The sequence below is a fragment of the Lipotes vexillifer genome, unplaced genomic scaffold (assembly GCF_000442215.2).
Source record: "Lipotes vexillifer unplaced genomic scaffold, Lipotes_vexillifer_v1.1 scaffold794, whole genome shotgun sequence".
Classification (NCBI taxonomy): domain Eukaryota; kingdom Metazoa; phylum Chordata; class Mammalia; order Artiodactyla; family Lipotidae; genus Lipotes; species Lipotes vexillifer.
This window is the reverse complement of record NW_006799310.1, coordinates 741,340-767,075: the sequence shown is the minus strand read 5'-3', so window position 1 is coordinate 767,075 and position 25,736 is coordinate 741,340. Positions and strand designations below refer to the sequence as shown.

General features: G+C 36.2%; 1 protein-coding gene across 1 annotated transcript in view; it reads right to left on the bottom strand.

Annotated features, from left to right (window-relative positions):
- NELL2 (neural EGFL like 2) overlaps nt 1-25,736 on the bottom strand; it is a gene marked incomplete at its 3' end in the record, with an annotated part of 344,840 nt that overhangs the window by 195,309 nt on the left and 123,795 nt on the right. The window contains exons 10-11 of the mRNA XM_007471548.1: nt 5,735-5,826; nt 2,477-2,579 (exon numbers count right to left, since the gene is read on the bottom strand). Coding sequence (XP_007471610.1) covers nt 2,477-2,579; nt 5,735-5,826 — 195 coding nt within the window. The remainder of the gene's footprint in view (nt 1-2,476; nt 2,580-5,734; nt 5,827-25,736) is intronic.

The following is a 25,736-nucleotide window of genomic DNA, read 5'->3' as shown; positions in this document are numbered from 1 at the left end:
ATAATCTTCCTTAAAAGAGTTCTCAAATATGAAAAAAGTAAAAAGAACTTTCCTGCTACACTGTCCCTGAGCTGCTACAACGGAAGACAGCAGGGTACCTAGAAAACAGCCCTGGCTGGATTTGACTTGGTGCCTAGAAATTTGGAGCCTTATTTCGGTGCACAGCTTGGTTTCCAACCACCGGCCGAGCCTCCAGTGGAAAGGTCAACAATTTAATCTCATGCTCTGCCCTCAGGGAATATTTTACTAACTGTTGTTGAACAATTTAGTTTTTCAGATGTGAACATGGCATCTTTAGCACTAGGCAGACAGGCCTGGAAACTGGAGGCCAACCTTACTACAAATGAATTTGTCACAATATGTGTGTAGGAGTTGACTCAAAATTTAAGCCTTCAAAACTTGACGTTTTTTAGTTTAAAAGTCGGAGAATACCAGGAGGACTCATTTGTTTATTCTATTTATTTGAAGTCAGAAATGGAAGTAACCTTTATTTTAAATGGTGCTAAATGTTTCAAGAAAGGCCAACTTGTCCAATTTCAGTTCCAGTTCTAAACCAGAGGTTCTCAATCCAGGCTGAGTAAAATAATTTATTGAAGAGTGTTTTTCAAGGTGATACCAAGGCTCCATCCCATATATCTGAAATCTGGTTCTGAAACACTTATTCAGGAATTTGGAAAAGGGATTTGAGCTTCTGCCTTAGCAAAGGCAACTCCATATTGGAAGCCCCAGTTCCATTTTGAGAAAAATCTATGACCTAGGCCTGAATACACTATAATATGATTAAATGCTTAAAGAATAACCTTCTGCATGCTTGAGAAATTCCAGGAACTACAGGACATTTCAAGCCTACAGCTACAGATTAACTGCTCTCCCTACACAATCAAGGTGACTCGGACCAGACCACTGCACCCAATTTCAAGGTAATTATCGAAGCAGGCTGTGCTGCTCCACACATAGCCCCCTACTGCACACCTCTGAAACTTTTCCTTTACAAACTCTTCTTCCCTAACTGGCAACTCGGAGATGGTTTTGGGGACACTAGTCCATCTTCCCAGGTTGCCGGCTTCCTGAATAATACATCTTTCTTTTTCCACCAATCCTTGTCTCTAGAACACTGACTTCTGAGCAATGAGAAGCCAAACCTGAGTTTGGTTCTGGCTCTGGCTGGTCACATATCAATGATATCAGGATCTCAGGTGGAGGGGGTGTAGGTCACAGTATATTTTGTCATTGTATTGATATTTTGAGTGGGCTGTGTAAACATATTAATTTTTAAAACTATAGGCAATTTAAATGTAACCAGTTTTGTAGCTAGCTTTTCCATTCTTAGCTTGCTTTTGGTAATGTATTAAGGCTCTTTAAAAAGAAATGGAAGCAATCAGGCCGTCTTAATTGAATGGATGCAAGAAATAGCTAAAAAGAAAACGAAAAAACTGTACCATGCTCCTAAAAATGGGAGAGAGGGATCTTATGTTTCCTTTTTAATAGATGAGATTAAAAGGAAACAAAATAGTATATGTTTTATAAAGTTTCTTTTTCTTACTGTTTTCCATTTAAGTTTTATTTTGCACCAATAAAGGCTATTATTAAAACAAGTGCTAGTAGCTCATTTAAGGCACTGTTATACAGTACCAACTACATGAGTTATGAGTCTCAGCTACATCCCAGGTGTCATACTAGGTACCAAGAATATAGAGATGAATATAAAGACCCAGCCCTGCCCTCAAGGTGCAAAATCCAATGAAGGAGACAGATTCACAAACACATAATTTCAGGATAACACAAGAAGGCACATATAATTTCATGATTGGTAGGGGACATAAAAATTCCATATAATTAATCCTTTAGTTTAATACTTAAATCTATAACAAAATACCAAGTTTAAGAATCTTTAGTGATGGGCAACTCACTGCCTCCTGGGCAGCCCACTGCATTTCTGAATACCTCAAGTTTTACTGTTTTCTTATACTGAACTAAAAATCTAAGTTCCTTCTACTTATTGGTCATAGGCTTATCATCATAGAGGCAACACAGAATAAGCAATGCATGTCTCATGGCCTCTCTCTTCTTGGTAGTGTAGAAGCCTATCAGTGAAGGAGAGTGGAATTGTGAAGAAAGGGATTTGAACAACATGGGAATTATGCTCAGACAATTATAAAAACAGACTGAAGAGAAAAGAAAGGAAATCGCCCCCCACCCCCGGCAAAAAAAAGAAACAATAAAATAACTCAGCACTGTTGTGGAAATGTTTTCAACAATGCCATGCTGACTCAGAACAAGTACACAGAGAGAAGTATAGAAATCCAGAGCTTGAGACAGGTAAAATACACCCTGCAGAAATGCATGGGAGCATCTCGATTTTAATTCGATAGTCTTTGGAAATAACTTGATTATAAAAAGTTCTATTTCCCGTCAGTTGAAGTAGCCTCTTAGAATGACTCATGCACATAAATTTTATTTTACAGACAAGCCTTACCTTTACAAACTCTGCAACAGCTATGAGACAAGGTAATCTGATGAGACTCTGGACAGTCCAGAGCTGGACAGCCTGAACTCTCAACCAGCTTCATGGTCTGGTCCTGTCAGAAAACAGAAAATAAAAGCTTCAAACCTCTTAATTAGGAATAACTCAAAAGTTTCCAGATCCGACATCCAAGAAATTTCTTCGAACATGAGAGTAAAATTTTCACCCTGAGAACCTCTGCACAGGTCACACACTCACTTGCAAAATGACATTAAATGACAACTGGAAAGCCTTTCAAATGGACAAGCAGCTCTGGGAATGGAAGCATGCCACACTGCAGCCATGCCTTCAATTTCCAAACATCAGGGTAATCCTGAAAGATTCTGTTAGTTTACAACATATTTTTGCACATCCAGATGACAACTGTGTCAAAGATACAGCTTGAATTCTATCAATAGCTCACTTTGGAAAAAACAATAAATAAAACCCAGGCTTTTTAAACATTCTCATTTCAAAGTTTCCTAAACTGTTATAGATTATCCCAAGTGAGTGTGATGAGGAACTCTGGGGATCTCTCACAAAACTATAAGGAAAATGAGGGCAGGATTTATGTCTCTTGAGCATGAATGTCTTGCATTTTTTCTGGCATATAATAAGCAATCGAAAAATTTTCCTGAATGAATGAATAAATCAATGTAAAACGATTACAGTTCTAGCCACCGAAGTAGATAAAACCCTTCTCAAAGAGAAACCAAAATACAGAACGGAATACTTTTCTGATAAATGTAACAGCACTGCCCTTGAAGCAAACATTTTGCTTCTATACTGTCAACCTCCAGTCTCTTTAAGAGCGAGGGTCATTAACTGTTATACTATGCTTACCAATACATAAGTAATAAAATAACCGTTGGAACTTGAAGGCTTCCGTTTTAATACTGCTCAATAGCTTAGCTTTTTAGATATAATTTCTATAAGTACTGCTTTTATTGAAGAAATTGTAATTTCAATATCTCCCTCTTCCTGGCTTATCAATGGAAAGGACCTTCTCCAAGTCACCATAATGGCAGGAAAAAAAAAGAAAGTGTCAGAAGACATGTATATACAGTGGAGTCAAACGCTATTCTTCCCTTGGTTTGACAGTAATATCCATTCTGATAATCTTATTTTCAGGACCACCGTGTTTTTCTGTGTTACTATGAAACTCACAGACCCCCCCCCAGGACACATTTTCAAGGCCACAAAACTGACAATAAAGGAACAAAGAAGGACTAGAATTGACAGCCCAGAAAATGGAAGCCTGAGAGAGATGACAATTATGTAAAATAGCTCAGGGGCCTGAAGGGAGAAAAAACAACGGGAGTCCTTAAGGTCAAGAATTTAGTGAAGAATACAAAAGCTTATGAAATTCTGGTAGAGCTGTGCTGTAGAATCCACAGCCACTAGCTACAAGATTCTGACAACTTCGTATGATAAAATAATGTAAAATATCTCATTAAGAATTTTATATTGATTACATTAGAAATGATAATATTTTGGATATATGGGCTTGAATACAGAAAATTTAGCCCAAATAAAAATCACATGTGTGGCTTGTATCGTATTTCTACTGGACAGCACAGCATTAGAGGGTAGGAAGTGATTTCTTTTGTTTGAGCAAATAAATGGTAACATTTATTCATTCACCCAATATTTATTAAGCACCTGCAGAGTTGCCTATACGCAGACTTCTCACAAATCGAATTTAAAATAAAATCACTTTATAGGTATTTTAAAATCAAATAGGAAACTATCTCAGTAAATTTTAGATCATAATTATCAGTATTATGGAACATACTTGTCAAATGAAAAGAACACACACACACACAAAGTGGAGAATCTTCAAATGCCCTCACAATTTTCAGATTTAGGGCTGATATTTCAAAGTTAGAGTTTACTTAGAAACCAGCTGATAAAAGCTTTCCACCTTCCTTGAAGTAAAATTTCTCTGATTTCCTTGGTGTTGCTAGATCTCACTCCAAGCCTTCCAATCCTTATATCTACAGTGGGACCTGCCCCACTCAAAACAGCATTGGTGAAGGGATGTTGACGGAGAAAAATCCATCTTGAAATATAGCTTCAGCAATTGTGTTAGTGTTCCTATGCCCCAGCTCCCTTAACTTTAAGATGGTAACCTACATCATGGGAGAGCTTATTTAAAGCCAAAAGAAGCAGCTAGAATACCTTATAATGGACGTGGACAAATCAGAGCTTTCACATTCTAGAAATCAAATCTGTCACAGTTTTGCATCTTTATGTCTCTGCCTTGCTTATCCCAAATGTCTTCCAACTTAAGATGCATGAGGTATACAGCTGGATTTTTCAGATTCAACTTATCTTGGCAAAATTCTGAGGATTTTCCTTTCCCCAACACTTAATCATATGAATGCTCACAGTTTATTGCCAGCAGAGTAAATCACTTATCTTAGTTTTCTAAATAACCTATACATACTAAATCATCCCCACAAACCATGTACGGGAGGCATTTGAAGAAGAAAATTAAGGATCAAATGTAAATGAACCCTAAAGCAGAAACTTTATATGTAGACAGTTTCCTTTAGATAGAATATGGCTTGAAATACAACATTATGGTCAAGGAATATAAAATCATAGTTTATAAAAGGTAAATGTGAGAAGTGTTATGAAACATATTTAGTTTTTCAATTAGTAGGTCAAGAAGCAGACTTAAAATGAATCACATTTGCTTCAGAAGCATACGTCAAGAGCACATTTATAAAACATTCCCCTTAAAATTATTTAAAAGATTCCTCCCAAAGGAATTAAGATCAATATCAGTCTCATCTCCATCCAACACCTAATTTTTATTAGGTAAATTTTGTTCCGATTTTAATTGGACTGAGTGATATTTTATCACGAGTCAAAAGCAAGAGTGAGAACAGGCTGAGTCTAATTTTATCTAATACATTTTCTTCAAAACAGCAAACAAGGAGTTGATTTGTGTTTGGAAAATATAAGACAACTTCATAAAACTTTAATTTGACAAAAGAGTGTTTTTATTTATTGGAAAAATTATTTTACAACCACTAATTTACATGATTGCAAAAACAATGAGAATTTCTATACATCTAAGCTATAATTATCATCTTAAATTTCTTAAATTTTCTCTTTGCCTTAGAATTTTAAAGGTATTACAAGGGTGAGATTTTTAAAGTAACATTTACTGTGTTCATGTAACTGAAAGAAATTTGAAACACACATGAAGAGCTTCCTTACCTTGCACTCATAGAGAACACATACTCCAGAAGAGGAGTAGACCGTATTTCTTTCTCCTTCAAAATAGGTTCGTCCATGAAATTGGCATATAGCTTTGGAGTAAAATAAACATATATATTTTTTAAATGTTTCATTAAGAAAAATAGCTTACAGGTGTTCAGATCATTTTGCCACAATATTTCACATGTCCTTGTGACTTTTCAAGGTGTTTGAGTAACTGTAAACCTAAATTCAACCCAATATAAGGCACATGTAGGCTCAAGTTATTTTCATGCCCATTAAGTTCAGAGAGTAAAATAAGGTACAAAAAGGATAAGGGGCAATGGCAAGTCAGAATTAAACTCTGAAAAAGGAGTGCTGATAAGCAGACTCAAAGCTAATTACTTGCCTGTTAGATGATGTCCCACTTCAGGGCACATTAAGCAGATGCTTAAAGCAGCTACAAATCAGGGGCAATACAAATATAAGATAAGTTCATTTTTATACACCATTACAGAATTTTAAAACAGAAAATTAGAAAGCAACTATTTTAATTCCAGTACATACATGTAAATGTTATGTTTTATGGGTTAGTATCATTTTATTTGTAAGTACACGTGGGTTAAGGCACCCTATTTAAGATGTTGAAAGGTCTTAATCTGGGCCTGCCTAGCTTCCATCACAATTAAATAAAATTTTAAGATAGAACTTCAGACTCAGTGGTGAAAACATTTTTAATGAGTGAAAATCCATACAAAGTATCAAAGAATTTTTTTGAGACTTTCAAAATATTTGCAATTCACAGCAAACATTTAGCCAATAGAAACTGCTTGCTTGTTTTGAAATGAATGTTTCACACTACCCATGTTGACTCATCACCTAAACAGAGACAGATTTACCCTGAAGCTAATTAAGCTTAACTTTCAGTATCCTTCTCGAGCTTAGCCCTCCATTCTAAGACTCTGAACCAACTTTTGTTTTCACAGATTCGCACTGTTTTCCTTTCAAAGGACACTCAATATTGTAGATGCTTTGGAGCTCCATAACAACTAGATCAACCCAAGCTAATCACTTCAAAAGACCAGAGGAAGCAGTCATCTGATAGGAAAAAAACTCAAGCAGTTTGTTAGCCCTATTTACTAAATCCAATTTTTAATTTTAACTACATGGATTTTACAAAAGGGGTGTGTATATTTCCTTTTAATTCCATTGTGTGAGTTAGAATAAAGTCCCTCTTCAGAATTTATATATCCCATTATCTTTAAAAGTATCACATTGCCTAAAAAAATTTATAACAAAGAAATTAGACATACTTCTATTAAATATTGAATATATATATGGTTGTACAAATATTCATATTTAAGCCAACTTTCATCTTTGCACAAAAGTTAACTGATTATTTAAAATCTGCACATTTAAATAATGGAAAGCATGCACATTTTAAAAATGCCATCCTTCAACTGATCTCCTTACTCAGCTTTTATTAACAAATTTCACTACATAATATATATTACTGGCAAATTGATTTTAAAGTTTTGGAGGTTGTTGGAAGGGAATACAACTTACTTGCATAAATTATATTACTTAAAAGCTGGCTGAAGCTGGCTCACTCATGAATATTCAAAATGAAACTAGGGAGTTGTCAGTTGCACACTATCTATCATATATGAATTACAATAGCATGTGCATTTACTTAATGAACCTGATTGATTGTAAAATGTCTATCTCCAACGTGTAATTTTTAAGATTGTGCTTTGTTTTTTCTTATGAGATTCAATAACCTCAAAGCACCAAGATCTGGCTTATGGCATGTTCAATTATACTTAAGTACCACATTTTACAAGATAAGGAGAATAAATAAAACCTTCTTCTATTCAGCACCTGCCAGTCAAAGGTTCCTAAGCCTATTATATTATACAACTCAGTAACTGCAGTCCATTCAAGTCCAAGGGTATGTTGAAGAAAAAAACCTGATGTTCCAAGTCTTCCTTAGAGCAGAGGGAAAAGGAAACACTGAAAAACCACAAGGGTAAATTCTCCTTATACAAAGTCTTACGATAATTTAATAATCATGCAGAGCAGATGGACCTTCTGCTCTAAACTCTTAATTCAAAAGACTCAAATAGGCAACTTGTGAGACAATAGGGCACCAAATGGAGCTTGGTAGAGCAAGAAGCACAAAACAAATGAGATCACAATTGCTTCATTTCCTTTCAAGCAATCAGCACAAACAGGGTGAATTTGGCTTAGAGAGAACCCAAAGTGAGTGATTTTTGCCTCGTTTCTTTTTTGATAAGTTGCTGTAATTCTCCGTAATTCTGAGATTTACTCTAAATACCTAGTAATGCCATCAGGGTATGCCTTCCCTAGGTTCTTTAGGGGAAAAATGTTAAGAAACTCAGAAATATATACATACATATATACATATATAGGTATATATTCCTAATCATTCCTAAAAGCTACTACAAGGAATCTTGAAAATCCATAAGGATGGCTCTGGGACGTAGGAGTAGACTGCGGGAGTAAAAGTCGTATTAATTTGTTAATACATTTAACAAATACGTACTGAGCTCCTGCTAACATGCCAGGTAGTCTGCTAGGTACTAGGATTCAAAGATGAAAGAGGCATGTTTCTACCCCTCACTACGTTGGGAAGACAGACTCGTACACAACTAACTATAATAAAAGCCAAGCTCAAGTGCTATAATTGAGAAATTCATAAGTGACATGTAAACACAGGAGACCAAGTGGTAAACTGGAGGGGTGGGGGGGCACTGGATCAAAGGTGAGGAAACAAGGGCTGGAGAAGGACCCAGACTCTGGCAATAGCGACAAGTCATCATCACCCCAGGGCTAAGGAACAGGGAGAGCAAATGGTTTATTGGAGCCCACAGTGCGCCAGAGTTATGAAGGAGAGGCAGCACAGTGGGAGCCGAAATCATGAGAGACACAGGTACCACCAGAAACCCAGCCTGGTGCAGGGAAGGAGCAGGGAAGAAACATGGCCAGCTCTCACTCCTCTGGCCTTCCGATTTCCTGCCAGGGCATCTCATTGGCAAACCCTACCCAAAGCTGGCAAGGAGACCAGGGTGATACAGTCTGCAGAAGTCCAGCTCCTGGGGTACAGAGTAGGGCAGAGAAAGACAGGTGGGGTGCATGGGGTGCCCAGGAAAAAGAAAAACCAACCTCCAGCACTGGTGGCTATCACAGCAATTCAATTTAGACCATGAAGAGAAATAGTTTACAAGGATAGGTTGCTTACAAGAGCATGAGAGAGTGGAACACAGTACAAATAAATTTTGAAGAGGGAAAATTGAGACATTTAAAAAATACAGCTCTATTTAAAAAAAAACCCAGATAGCTTATCAAAATGAGATCCATAAGCAAGGAGAAGGCAAAATGAAGGAACTGGACAGATCAAGTGTTAAAACAGAGGAGAGGAAGCAGATTAGGTGTTGCCTTGATTTTAACCAAGGCTAGCCCCTGCAGGTATCAGGGACAAAGCCTCAGCGATAATAACGATCACTGCAGCTACCACACTGACTGCAAGAAAGCCTCTAGAACTCCCTAACTGAACTGCACCTCCCTGCTTACCCTTCCCCAGCACACTGTAAGAAATCACCTCCTCAACAAAACAACAAAGGAATAATCATTTTGCTGTACTGATTGCTTCTTCAATTCAATTGCATTCACATGTTCATAGACAGAGGCTTCATTTCTTTCCTAGTTTGGGGGTGTGTGTGTGTTTGCTGGTGTGTGCATATATAGCAATAAGTTTCTTGTGACATAACTCTGGATTCCTATGTCCAAATCATTTACCAGCTTAAAGCAGAATTATGCCAACTAGGCTGCATTTTCAAAGATCTACGCTAAGAGATTTATTAAGTATATTCGAAGGTAATGAAGCCTCTAGGGGGAAGGGTATTAATTCATTGATACAGTCTTATCCCCTTGCAGACTAAGAAGCTAAGCCCCCATGCACTCAGACTAACCCACAGCACTACTGCTACTCTTAAGTTATTAATATTAACCAATGTCAAATGCATGTTCACTATGCCTCTTGTATACACACACACACACACACACACACACACACACAATCCCATACACACACACCAGGAGGTACCATTCACATCATGTGAATTATGTCATTCAGCGCTGTCCAATGAACAGCATATTAAGCCATAGGGAGAGAAATTAACTAGAACTTGGGGAAATTCAATAGGATGCTATAACAATTGGTATACATCTTTTACCAAGGTTATATTAAATATCACTAATCACATAGTTAATAGCACCATAATTATGAGAAAATCTGCAAAAGCAATTAATGTGAATTATTTTCACTTAATCTCTCCTCTATTATAACAATTAACAAGAAATAAGAAGACAGGAAATGCAACAGATGCGAATTTGAGAGTCTTCAGTTGTAAAAATGTGAAAAGAAATTTATAGAACAGATTGAGAAATGGATAAGTGAAATAAGCCAGTAAAACTCTAAAAGCTGTAAGTTACATATTAAAATCATGATTTATTGGTCATTAATGCAAAGATAGAAAATGCAGATCCCTCTAATGAGATCTAAATCAACTTCTGCAAACCTTTGTAGAAAGAATTATCCAATTCTATCTAACAATACATTAGAATATAAAAGCAAAAAGACATATATTTCACTTCTAAACATTTCCTCAGTGACTACAAATTTAGATTCATTTTATTACTGGATTGAAAATACATGAGTCTACACTAAATTTCCCTGTTGGTATCATCACCTTTAAAAATGATACAACACAGAGAGCAGACAGCAGAGCAAGAAGAACTACAATCCTGCAGCCTGTGGAACAAAAACCACATTCACAGAAAGATAGAAAAGACGAAAAGGCAGAGAGCTATGTACCAGACGAAGGAATAAGATAAAACCTCAGAAAAACAACTAAATAAAGTGGAGATAGGCAATCTTCCAGAAAAAGAATTCAGAATACTGATAGAGAAGATGATCCAGGACCTCAGAAAAAGAATGGAGACAAAAATCGAAAAGATGCAAGAAATGTTTTTAAAACACCTAGAAGAATTAAAGAACAAACAAACAGGGATGAACAATATAATAACTGAAATGAAAACTAAACTAGAAGGAATCAATAGCAGAATAACTGAGGTAGAAGAACAGATAAGTGACCTGGAAGACAGAATGGTGGAATTCACTGCTGTGGAACAGAATAAAGAAAAAAGAATGAAAAGAAACGAACACAGCCTAAGAGACCTCTGTGACAACATTAAACGCAACAACATTCGCATTATAGGGGTCCCAGAAGGAGAAGAGAGTGAGAAAGAACCAGAGAAAATATTTGTAGAGATTATAGTCAAAAACCTCCCTAACATGTGAAGGAAATAGCCACCCAAGTCCAGAGAGTGCAGAGGGTCCCATGCAGTATAAACCGAAGGAGAGACATGCTGAGACACACAGTAATCAAACTGGCAAAAATTAAAGACAAAGAAAAATTATTGAAAGCAGCAAGGGAAAAATGACAAATAACATAGAAGGGAACTCCCATAAGGTTAAGAGCTGATTACTCAGCAGAAACTCTACAAGCCAAAAGAGAGTGGCATGATATATTTAAAGTGATGAAAGGGAAGAACCTACAACCAAGATTACTCTACCCAGCAAGGATCTCATTCAGATTTCATAGAGAAATCAAAAGCTTTACAAATAAGCAAAAACTAAGAGAATTCCCCACCACCAAACCAGCTCAACAACAAATGTTAAAGGAACTTCTCTAAGTGGGAAAAACAATAGAAGAAAAGGACCTACAAAAACAAACCCAAAACGATTAAGAAAATGGTAATAGGAACATGCATATCGATAATTACCCTAAATGTGAATGCGTTAAATGCTCCAACCAAAAGACACAGGCTTGCTGAATGGATACAAAAACAAGACCCATATATATGCTATCTACAAGAGACCCACCTCAAACCTAGGGACACATTCAGACTGAAAGTGAGGGGATGCAAAAAGATATTCCATGCAAATGGAAATCAAAAGAAAGATGGAGTAGCAATTCTCATATCAGAAAAAACAGACTTTAAAATAAAGAATGTTACAAGAGATGAGGAAGGACACTACATAATGATCAAGGGATCAATCCAAGAAGAATATATAACAATTATAAATATATATGCACCCAACATAGGAGCACCTCAATACATAAGGCAACTGCTAACAGCTGTAAAAGAGGAAATGGACAGTAACACAGTAATAGTGGGGGACTTTAACACCTCACCTACAACAATGGACAGATCATCCAAAATGAAAATAAATAAGGAAACAGAAGCTTTAAATGACACAATTGACCAGATAGATTTATAGGATATTTATAGGACATTCCATCCAAAAACAGCAGATTACACTTTTGTCTCAAGTGCACACGGAACGTTCTCCAGGATAGATCACATCTTGGGTCACAAATCAAGCCTCAGTAAATTTAAGAAAATTGAAATCATATCAATCATCTTTGCTGATCACAATGCTATGAGATTAGAAATGAATTACAGGCAAATAAATGTAAAAAACACAAGTACATGGAGGCTAAACACTACATTACTAAATAACTAAGAGATCACTGAAGAAATCAAAGAGGAAAACAAAAAATACCTAGAGACAAATGACAATGAAAACACGATGATCCATGACCTTTGGGATACAGCAAAAGCAGTTCTAAGAGGGAAGTTTATAGCTATACAAGCCTACCTCAAAAAACAAGAAAAATCTCAAACAAACAGTGTAACTATACACCTAAAGGAACTAGAGAAAGAAGAACAAACAAAACCCAAAGTTAGCAGAAGGAAAGAAATCATAAAGATCAGAGCAGAAATAAATGAAATAGAAACAAAGATAACAATACAAAAGATCAATAAAACTAAAAGCTGGTTCTTTGAGAAGATAAACAAAATTGATAAACCATTAGCCAGACTCATCAAGAAAAAGAGGGAGAGGACTCAAATCAAGACAATTAGAAATGAAAAAGGAGAAGTTACAACAGACACCGCAGAAATACAAAGCATCCTAAGAGAGCACTACAAAAAACTCTATGCCAATAAAATGCACAACCTGGAAGAATGGACAAATTCTTAGAAAGGTATAGCCTTCCAAGACTGAACCAGGAATAAACAGAAAATATGAACAGACCAATCACAAGTTATGAAATTGAAACTGTGATCAAAAATCTTGCAACAAACAAAAGTACAGTACCAGATGGCTTCACAGGTGAAATCTATCAAACATTTAGAGAAGAGCTAACATCCATCCTTCTCAAACTCTTCCAAAAAACTGTGGAGGAAGGAACACTCCCAAACTCATTCTATGAGGCCACCATTACCCTGATACCAAAAACGACAAAGACACTACAAAACAGGAAAATTACAGACCAATATCACTGATGATTATAGATGCAAAAATCCTCAACATAATACTAGCAAACAAAATCCAACAACACATTAAAAGGATCATACCCCATGATCAAGTGGGATTTATCCCAGGGATGCAAGGATTCTTCAATATATGCAAATTAATCAATGTGATACACCATATTAACAAATTGAAGAAGAAAATCCATATGATTATCTCAATAGATGCAGAAAAAGCTTTTGACAAAATTCAACACCCATTTATGATAAAAACTCTCCAGAAAATGGGCATAGAGGGAAACTACCTCAACATAATAAAGGCCATGTACTACAAACGCACAGCAAACATCATTCTCAATGGTGAAAAACTGAAAACATTTCCTCTAAGATCAGGAACAAGACAAGGATGCCCACTCTCACCACTATTATTCAACATAGTTTTGGAAGTCGGTGCCACAGCAATCAGAGAAGAACAAGAAATAAAAGGAATACATATTGGAAAAGAAGAGGTAAAACTGTCACTGTTTGCAGATGACATGATACTATACATAGAGAATCCTAAAGATGCCACCAGAAAACTACTAGAGCTAATCAATGAACTTGGTAAAGTTGCAGGATACGAAATTAATGCACAGAAATCTCTTGCATTCCTATACACTAATGATGACAAAATCTGAAAGAGAAATTAAGGAAGCACTCCCATTTACCATTGCAACAAAAAGAATTAAATACCTAGGAATAAACCTACCTAGGGAAGCAAAAAACCTGTATGCAAAAACAATAAGACACTGATGAAAGAAATTAAAGAAGATACAAACAGATGGAGAGATATACCATGTTCTTAGATTGGAAGAATCAATATTGTGAAAATGACTCTACTACCCAAAGCAAGCTACAAATTCAGTGCAATCCCTATCAAATTACCAATGGCATTTTTTACAGAACTAGAACAAAAAATCTTAAAATTTTTATGGAGACACAAAAGACCTCGAATAGTCAAAGCAGTCTTGAGGGAAAAAAACGGAGCTGGAGGAATCACACTCCCTGACTTCAGACTATACTATAAAGCTACAGTAATCAAGACAATATGGTACTGGCACAGACACAGAAACATAGATCAATGGAACAAGATAGAAAGCCCAGAGATAAACCTGCACACCTATAGTCAACTAATCTATGACAAAGGAGGCAAGGATATACAATGGAGAAAAGACAGCCTCTTCAATAGGTGGTGCTGGGAAAACTGGACTCTACATGGAAAAGAATGAAATTAGAACACTCCCCAACACCATATACAAAAATAAACTCAAAATGGATTACAGACCTAAATGTAAGACCAGACACTATGAAACTCTCAGAGGAAAACATAGGAAGAACACTCTTTGACATAAATCACAGCATGATCTTTTTTGATCCACCTCCTAGAGTAATGGAAATAAAAACAAAAATAAACAAATGGGACCTAATGAAACTTCAAAGCTTTTGCACAGCAAAGGAAACCATAAACAAGACCAAAAGACAACCCTCAGAATGGGAGAAAATATTTGCAAACGAATCAATGGACAAAGGATTAATCTCCAAAATATATAAACAGCTCATGCAGCTCAATATTTAAAAAACAAACAACCCAGTCAGAAAGTGAGCAGAAGACCTAAATAGACATTTCTCCACAAAGACATACAGATGGCCAAGAAGCACATGAAAAGCTGCTCAACATCACTAATAATTAGAGAAATGCAAATCAAAACTACAATGAGGTATCACCTCACACCAGTTAGAATGGGCATCATCAGAAAATCTACAAACAACAAATGCTGGAGAGGTTGGAGAAAATGGAACCCTCTTGCACTGTTGGTGGGAATGCAAATTGATACAGCCACTATGGAGCACAGTATGGAGGTTTCTTAAAAAAATAAAAATAGAATTACCATATGATCCGGCAACCCCACTACTGGGCATATATGCAAATCATAACTGAAACAGACACATGCACCCCAATGTTCATTGCTGCACTATTTACAATAGCGAGGTCATGGAAGCAACCTAAATGTTCATCGACAGACGAATGGATAAAGAAGATATGGTACGTATATACAATGGAATATTACTCAGCCATAAAAAGGATCGAAATTGGGTCATTTGTTGAGACGCGGATCGATCTAGAGACGGTCATACAGAGTGCAGTAAGTCAGAAAGAGAAAAACAAATATCGTATATTAACGCATATATGTGAAACCTAGAAAAATGGTACAGATGAACTGGTTTGCAGGGCAGAAATAGAGACACAGATGTAGAGAACAAACGTATGGACACCAAGTGGGGAAAGCTGCGGGGGTGAGGGTGGTGGTGTGATGAATTTGGCGACTGGGATTGACATGTATATACTGATGTGGATGAAACTGATGAGTAATAAGAACCTGCTGTGTAAAAAAATAAATAAAATTTAAAAATTAAAAAAAAAATTTTAATGAAATAAATTCATTTTAAAATAATAATAATGCATTTTGGAAATAAATAAATAAATAAAAATGATACAACACAAAATTAAAGGTTATAGATACCAAGAAGAAAAACAGTATAATTCACTTAGTGAGAAATGGGTTTTATAATTTCTTTAAAATTCTCTTTGAAAACACCAGGTATCAGTGATCTTTAAATTGTTTAAGCTGTCTGTTAAGGGCCGAGTTGTATAAAGTAGTGGCTTTTCCATGGTGTTCTTTCTAATCTTGATTTCCACTGGGAGGGCTCTTAAAAATCCCAGGTACGATGGCAATTATTTCATTTTGAGTCAACATGATACTTATTTGTTAGTTATATACAAATCAAAACTGTTGGATGAGAAAATATCTCATTAACTGTAATTATGTATAAGTATATTTTTATTATAGCTTTTAAAAAAGAATGCACAATAAATGTATTCATGCTAACAGGCTAAGATTCTGTGGAGTCAAACAAAAAAATCTGAAAGTGTTTCAATATTCTTAAAAGACCCCAATCAGCCATGCTGCATTTATCCAGCCCACAGTCTTTTTTGAAATCTGGACTCACTTGGAGTCAATTCTTAACAATATGGTTGTAATAAAAGTTTTGAGCACTAAGTGCTATAAATTAATTTTCCCTCTTTCTACAATGTTTAAATTTCTATTAGAGCACTGAACCCATTTTTCCTTTCCTCTAGTTAGTTGTACCTTTTTTGTATCTTTCCTACATGAGATGGGGGCAGTGTCTTAATTTGTCTTTGGATCTTGTACTCAGCACCCAGCACTGGCCATAAATAATAAATTTTAAAGGTCTGTTGAATTTTTTTTTTTGTAAGTTCTCTTCCAGCTTCCTGTTTGATGAAAAGCCTGAAAACAAGAAAACTGGCCTCTCTGATCTTCATGTGTCCCTTTATATTTGGCCCTATCCTTTGATTTTGCCTCTTATAATAAAGGTCCTATAAATTGGGTCTCACGGAAATATTTTGCCTTTTCTGTTAAATGGCAGCTTATTCTCCACTGAAGTACAGCTGGAGCACTTGAAATGGGAACAGATCTATCAGTTACTGAAAAAGTTGCTGGCTACTGTCAGAGCAGTATGAATAATACAAGACAACACATACAACGGAAGTCTGCTTGGACAATTTGATGACAAAACTTTCTCCTTTCTCTACATAAAACCAATTTTTATGAGTCAGTGCTGTTTAAATGATCAAAATTTCAGAGTGTTTAAATAATTCACAAATTCATTAATTATACATGATTGCTTCCTTTAACTAAATCTCATTAACTGTTTGGGAATTTAGTTGTTGGCAAAACTAACATCAGAGTTTAGGAAATGAGAGCATGAGAGTAGATGCACAAACCTCCTTTCTCATCCTATATATATCATGTCCTTGCACTTCTAAAGGACCAAAGAGTGCTTCTCCTAGGGGGCCTTAATTTAGGTCAGTAGCCTATTCTTCCAGAATGAGAACAGGCCCTGAAACACCATAAATCTAGCAGTAGTGAGGGGTAGGAGGCAAAGGAGGATAAAAATAACTTCCAGAATACAACGATAGCATAAATTCTAACACCCTATCCAGATCAGCCTTTGGTTAGAAGGGTGGATACTGGGAAAGCAAGAATTGGATATTTAGAAGATCATAGCAAGAAGGCCAAGTCTATAGCTGGAAGGAGGAATTCAGTACTTTTGCCCCTAATTTGATTCTACCTATTTAAATTGTAACTAAGATAGATCCTGAAATTCTTTTCATTTAGCTACCTTTCTACCACTGGCCCTATTCTTGATCCTACCTCATATACTATAGGATGGATTCTTTAAAAAAAGACAATGTAATCAATTCATTTAGTCTCCTGGGGATAAGAAAAATTAATGAGTGAAGGTAAAGATCTGGAGAAAAACATAATATTCATGTCAATACATGAACACGTTTAAAGTGACAACATGAACATACATGAGGCGACAGCTTTTACAAAGATAACATAATATATAATATAATATGGAAACTGCCACACACTGCTAGTTTCAAAGCCAGAACTAGAACTCCTCTGAAAAAAACTTCTGCATACATTTTCTTACCACTAAGAATCCAGTGACCTCAGTCAAAATTTAAACGCCTAATCTTTAGTTTAACTTTGAGGAACATATTTCCAAAATGACTGGCACCTTTTAGACATATGCTGTTTCATTATTATATTGACAAAGATATTGAATGTTTTGTGAATTGTAAAGCATGATCCTTTTCATTATAAACCACACACTAGTGCTCAACTAAGAGATTACAAGTAAAGCCCCTGAAAGAGTGATTGTGCAATTTTAAAATAGCATCTGTGTACAGGCAAAACAAAGAAGAAAGTATGGTAGGGGGTGGGGCCTGGGGAAGGTAGCTGTCTTAGGAGGACATATTTTAAATGTAGCTGTCTGGGTGGTATATTAATAACGCCTTCTATTATGCAAAGCGTATGAGCCAAGGGAAGAGAAGAAGCCAAAGGTTAAGGGGAGCCAACTCCGTGTAGAATAAGACATGCAGACGGACAGCACACTGAGGAGGGAGGAGAGAGCAGAGGAAGCAACGGAGGACAAAAAAATTATAAAGCATAAATCGAGATGGAGCAGGAGAAAGGAAAGCAGAAAGCAACGAAAGTTTAAACAAAAGGAGCAAAATAATTTCATAGAAACTTGCAGCAAGAGTGGCAACACCTGGTGGAAATAAGAAGCACTTATGATAACCTCCTGTCCACCAGGCACTGTCCTAGGAAGGCGCCTTCCTGCCTTCAAGGAGCATTCAGTCTAGTGTGTGAAACAGAGGAGCACACGTACGAGGAGCTGCACACAACTCAGAGGAAGAAAAACGTCTTACGAGAGTGAACTGGAAATGCTTTCCAGAGGAGGGACATTTGAAAATGACCACTGAAGGAGAATCGCTTTGATGTGATTTAAATCAGAGACAGAATACTCAGATACAGTCAGAGACCAGAATAAAATAATAATCATAATAATAGACTTCGGACCCAGATCCTAAAGAACATCTCATCAGGATACCTTTATAAGCTGGAATTCATTTATGATCAGTTGATTTTATAACCAATTTATATACTCCCAATCTACTTGGCCAACAGTTCTCAACCATGGATGCATATTAAAATCACTTGAAGAACATTTAAAACTCTATGCCCAGCTGCATAATAATAAGAATCTCAGAGGGTAAGACTTGGGCTTCTTTATTTTTTAACACTGCCCACGTATACAGCTAAGCTTGAAAACTATATTACTATGCAGACGAAAAAGAACTAGGAAAAGAGAACATTAGAATTAACATTTAAATAAGGACAGTCACATAGATATTCAGTAGAAGACTCTTTGTGCCATGTTATCTGGATAGGTATTTGGTCCATTGTTTGAAAAAAAATCAGTTTAAGTGAGAAATCAGAGACAACAATAAATATGTACCCTAAACATTTTAATTAAAAACACATCCTCACACATTCAACGTTCTGAAGTAGAAAGAACACTTTTCTTCCGTATGGATTCTTTGTGCTTCATCGTACGTAGTCTTGATTATATAAATAAAATTTATAATGTGTTGCTCATAATTTCTAAGTTTTTGTTTGTTTGTTTTAAGGGAAACAAGATAGATACGAAGCAATCTGAAGAGAGATCATTCTTATCCTATGTTTTCTTTCACGTTTTACAACTGTCTTACTGACACCTAGTTCAAGAGGATATTTTTTAGCAGTGTGAGTTTATCATCTTTTTCCAAAGCACTCAACTTTTATTAAAAGAAATTCTATTTCTTTTCACATTCATATTTCATTGGCTTGCATATTATGTTATGAATATGTATTTATAGCATTTCAATAGTATTAGAATTACAGTACAAATACAGTTGCCATAAACAGGTTTGGGAACAAACATCTACCTCTTGGTTAGCATGCAAATCTAACTTATGCTGTCATGGCAGCATAAGTGTACAGGTTTAGCCTCAAGTTCAGGTGATACTTTTTTTTTTAACAGCGCCAATGGAATCACAGAGTGTTTCTCAGATCACTTGGAGATCTTATTTAAATGAAGATCCTCGTTAGGTAGATCTGGAATGGGGTCTGAGATTCTGCATGTCTCACCAGCTCCCCAGTGATACTTATGCTGCCAGGCCAGTGATCACATTTTGGGTAGCAAAGTTGTAGACCATTGATTATTAACCCAGCTTGCACATAAGCATCACCCAGGGAGTTTGCTGAAACTACCAATTTGTGGCACCCAGACCAATTAAATCAGAATCTCCGGGGGAGGGGCCTGGGCATCAGTATTTTGTAAGATCACTCAGGTGATTCCAGTGTATGGCCCGTGTTGAGAATCACCTGTGTAGATTAATCCATCTAGTCAATTCAGTGATCTTTTAGTATACATCTCCATCCTGGATAATATCAGAGAGTAACTGATAGGATGTTACTAAAAGAATTTGGCCAAAATTATTTTAGTCTTATGCTATAGTTAAGGATAACATCATAAACCTAAAGTTCTATTTCCAGTGGCATCTTAACTTCTAAATCATTTTCTTATGTTTATAACTACAAAATAGTAATAGGAGTAATGGAAGTGGAAGACAAGGGAGAGGGTGAAGGAGAGGGAGGGATGCCAGGGAGAGACAGAGAAAGAGAGAGAATTCATACACCCTGTAAGACTAAAGATTAAGCCTCGTTAAATACAGCTGTACTTGTATTTTGGGACAAAATATTTGTTAAAATACATCACTTTTTCCTATTTTCAGGCAATTTTCCCCCTTAGGGGGCCAATTAAGCAAAATTTTCTACAGCTATGCTAAATGAAACATTGAGGTTAAAATGTTAAACACATTAAGCCTGGAAATTAAGAATTAAATTACCCCCAGATTTAACACTTCTCATAATAATACGTCAAAATGTGATTACATTCCCCGAAAGCCTCTGGAATTAAGAAGTGAAAGGGCTTCCCACAATTTTTTATGTCTTTGAAGATACTATCACATGTATTGCTGCATTTCTCCTCACCTCCATTTATTAAGAAGAAAATTAGGGAAACGTTCATTCTCATCCTCTCGATAAATACTTCTTGAATGGTCACTATACACCACACACTGTGCTCAGCACTGGGGACACAGACGTGAACAGAAAGAATGAACTTTGCCCTCATAGAATCTGCAATATAGAGGAGGATTCAAAGACAACTAACCAGGCAGATATGCAATAACTGAAGGTTAACACTAAGTAAAGAAAACAAACAAGAATCAGGCACTGAATAACTAGGAGGGTAATTTAGATTTGATCAGGGAGTACTACTTTGGGTTGATCAGGGAATACCTCTCTGAGGAGATGAAATTTTAGCTGAGACTGAAGGCTGAGAGGACCTAATGTGGGGAAAACGACAGGAAAAATATTCCAGGCAGAGGGGGAAATTAGCTTGGCTTATTTGAGAAACAATGAGTTCCAGCATAGAATTCTTTATTTACCTATTGTTACTGATTTCTAGCTTATTTGCATGTGGTCAGATAGTATACCCTATATAATTTATTTCTTTGAAATTTGTTGAGATGAGCTTCATCATCCAGTACATAATCAATATTTGTGAATGTTCCATGGGTGCTTAAAGGAACACATAAAGTGCACTTTGGGAGCATAATGGTTTATATAGGTTCCTTAGGTGTGGATTGTTAATCACATTCAAGTGCTCTGTATTCTTAATGATTTTTTGTGTGCTTGTATTCTGTCAATTCCTAAATCTTCATTCTGACTGTGAATTCATCTATTGCTTCATGCAGTTCTGTCAATTTTGTTTCATATATATTGAGGCTATATTATTAGGTATATACAAATTTAAATTGCTATGTCTTATGTATGGAATCTAAAAAAAGAAAATGGTTATGAAGAACCTAGGAGCAGGACAGGAATAAAGATGCAGACATAGAGAATGGACTTGAGGATATGGGGAGGGGGAAGGGTAAGCTGGGACGAAGTGAGGGAGTAGCATGGACTTATATATACTACCAAATGTAAAATACATAGCTAGTGGGAAGCAGCCACATAGCACAGGGAGATCAGCTCAGTGCTTGTGACCACCTAAAGGGGTGGGATAGGGAATGTGGGAGGCAGACGCAAGAGGGAGGAGATATGGGGATATATGTATATGTATAGATTATTCACTCTTTTATAAAGCAGAAACTAATACACCAATTGTAAAGCAATTATACTCCAATAAAGATGTTCAAAAACTTTTTTTTAATTAAAAAATTGCTATGTCTTCCCTGTGATTTGAAATGTTATCATTGTGAAGTAACTGGTAATACTTTTTGCCTTAATGTCTACATTGTCTGATATTAATTGGGAGAAACTAGCTTTCTTTTCCATGGGCTTTTACTATTCTTTCACTTTTAAATTTTCTGTATCCTTATGTTTTAGATGTGCATCTTTTAAACAGTAGAGTTGGATTTCATTAATTCAGTTTCAAAATATTTATTTTTTAAATGGGATCATTTAGCCCATTTACATTTAATGTAATTAATTTTAAAATCTACTATCTTGTGCTTTTTCCCTCTGCCTATGCTGTTTCTTTTTCTCCCTGTTTTGTAACTTATTTTCTATTGTTTTTTTTGTTTTGTTTTTGTTTTTTTTGCGGTATGCGGGCCTCTCACTGCTGTGGCCTCTCCCGCTGCGGAGCACAGGCCCCAGACGCACAGGCCCAGCGGCCATGGCTCATGGGCCCAGCCGCTCCATGGCACGTGGGATCTTCCCGGATCGGGGTGCGAACCCGTGTCCCCTGCATCGGCAGGCGGACTCTCAACCACTGCGCCACCAGGGAAGCCCTATTTTTTTTTATTCTATTTTCCCTTACACTCAATAACACATTTTAACACATTTTACTCCCTGCTATACTATAATGTTATTGTTGTATTTTAAAATTAATTCTATATATTCTTAAATAAGATCTTATTAGAATGATGATAATTGTCTTATTCTACCAATATTCATTTAGGTTTACTCACATGAACTTCATTTTTTCAGCTTTTTATGTTTCTGAAACATTTTTACTTCATCTATGAAATTATTCTTATTAAAAACAGAATTCCAGTCAGGAACTCTTTTCCTTCTGTATATTGAAGATACCATTTCACTCCCTTTTGGCTTCACCTGTTGTTATTGACAAGTCAGTGGACACAATTTGGAAGGAGAATAAAATTAGAAGACTGACTCTACCCAACTTCACGACTTACTATTAAGCTACAGTAATCAAGAGAATGTGATACCGTCAGAAAGAATAGACAAACAGATCAATCGAACAGAATAGAGAGCCCAGAAATAGACTCCCCATAAATCTAGTCACCTGATCTTTGAAAAAGGAGCAAAGGAAATGCAATGAATCAAAGGCAGTCTCTTCAACAAATTCTGCTGGAACAACTGGACGTGCAAAAATATAAATCTCGATCCATCACAAAAATTAATTCAAAATGGATCATAGAACTAAACGTAAAACACAAAACTATAAAACTCCTAGAAAATAACAGAGGAGAAAACCTAGATGACCTTGGGTATGGTGATGCCTTTTTAGATACAACACCAAAGGCAAGGTTCATGAAAGAAATAATTGATAGCTAGACTTCATTAAAATTTAAAACTTCTGCTCTGCAAAAGACAATGTCAAGAGAATTAGAAGATAAGCCACGGATTGGGAGAAAATATTTGCAAAAGATACATCTTTATTTATTTATTTTTTTTTTTGCGGTACGTGGGCCTCTCACTGCTGTGGGCTCTCCCGTTGCGGAGCACAGGCTCCGGATGCACAGGCTCAGCGGCCATGGCTCACGGGCCTAGCCACTCCGCGGCATGTGGGATCCTCCCGGACCAGGGCACAGAACCCGTGCCCCCCACATAGGCAGGCGGACTCTCCACCACTGTGCTACCAGGGAAGCCCAAAAGATACATCTTGATAAAGGCCTGTTATCCAACATATACAAAGAACTATTAAAACTCAATAACAAGAAAACAATCCGATTTAAAAATGGACCAAAGACCCTAACAGACACTTTGCCAAAGAAGATTCTCAGATGTCAAATAAACATCTGAAAAGATGCTCCACATCATATGTCATGAGGGAAATTCAAATTAAAACAATGAGATACCACTACACACCTATTAGAATGGCCAAGATCCAGAGCACTGACAATACCAAATGCTGGAGAGGATGTAAAACAACAGGAACTCTCAAATATTGCTGATGGGAATGAAAAATGTTACAGCCACTTTGGAAGACAGTGCAGCAGTTTCTTATAAAACTAAACAAACTCTTACTATGGGATCTAGCAACTGCTCTCCTTGATAATTATCCAAAGTAGTTAAAACTAATGTCCACACAAAAACCTGCACACAGATGAATGTTGCAGCTTTATTCAAAACGTCCAAAACCTGGAAACAACCAAGATGTCCTTCCATAAGTGAACGGATAAATAAACTGTGGTACAGCCAGACAACGAAATATTATTGTGCTATATTGAAATGAACTATAAAACTATGAAAAGACATAGAAGAACCTTAAATTCCTATTACTAAATGAAAGGAGCCCTCTAAAAGGCTACATACTGTATGATTCCAAATATATTACATTCTGGAAAAAACAAAACTAAGGAGACAATAAAAAGATCAGTGGTTGCCATCAGCTCGGGGAAGAGGGATGAATAGGCAGAGCACAGAAGATTTTTAGGGCAGTGAAAATACTCTGTATGATATCATAATAACAGATATATGTCATTACATGTTTATCCAAACCCATAGAATGTATAAGCCAAGAGTAAACCCTAAGATAAATTATGGACTCTGGGTGATTACGATGTTCAGTTGGTTCATCCTTGGTAACAAATGTACCATTCTGGTGAGAGATGTTGATAATGGGGGAAGCTATGCATATGTGGGGTGACAGAGTATATGAGAAATCTCTGTATCTTCCTCTCAATTTGGTTGTGAACATAAAATTCCTCTAAAAATTGTCTCTAAAAAAGTCAGTGTGATCAGGCTATTCATTACTGCTTTGAAAGTAATATTGTTATTGACTCCTTTTTAGAATTTTTCTTTGTCTTCAATTTTCTGAAGTTTCACCATATTGTGTCTAGATGAGGATTTACATTTATTTATCTTTTATGGGATTCACTGGGGTATTTGAATCTGTAGATTGGTGTCTTTTATCAATTCCAGAAAATCCTCAGCCATTTCCCCTCCCTTCTCTTTTTGGGACTCAGAGGAAACGTATATTAAACATTCTCTTGCATCTTCCCTGTCTTCTTCCTTCTCTTTAGTATATTCCATCTTTTAAAAAAATCTTTGTTCTGACCTCTGGATAATTTCTTATGACCTATTTTTTAGTTCTTTAATTCTCTGTGTATCTCTGTCTACTCTGCTATTAAGTCCATCTGTTGAGGTTGTACTTTTTCCCAGTTATTGTATTTTTCATTTCTAGAGTTTGTTTCTTTTTTTCAAATTAGTTGTTTTCCTGTTCCCCGAAAATAAATCCATACTTACTTTGTTATTTCTTTAAACATATGAGCATGCTTGTATTACATTAAATGTTGGTTAATTCTAATCTGACCTCTCTGCAGTCTGTTTCCGTTGTCTGTTGTTTCTGCCAGTTCTCATTCTCAGTGTTTTGTTTCCTTAGGTGTCTAGTAGTACTTGAAAAAAATATTTCTAAGAATAACTTGAAGTCTAAGATGAAGGCAGATTTCTCCAGAAAGGAGGTTCATTTTCTTTCACTAAGTGCATTATAAACGACTTTAAACTAAATCCAAGGCCTGAGGCCCCCTGAACAACCAAGATGACTGCAACTCAGGCTTCATGTCCTGAAGGTGCAGCCTTTAGGATGCCAGCTTATTGTGATGAGGGTATCCTGTGTACTCCCACCTTACACATCTATTGGGTTTTTATTTCTGTCCCCTTTGTCTCATAAGGCTATAGGAGGAAAGCTCAAAATAAATAAATATCAAGATTAGAATTTCTTTGGTCAAAATAGCTTGTAGTGGTCCTGAGGGTTGACTCAGTGTTGACAAACTATGGCCCATAGGTCAAATACATCTGCCATTCATTTTTTTTCCAGTATCGTCATTTTTCATTATTTTTTAAAT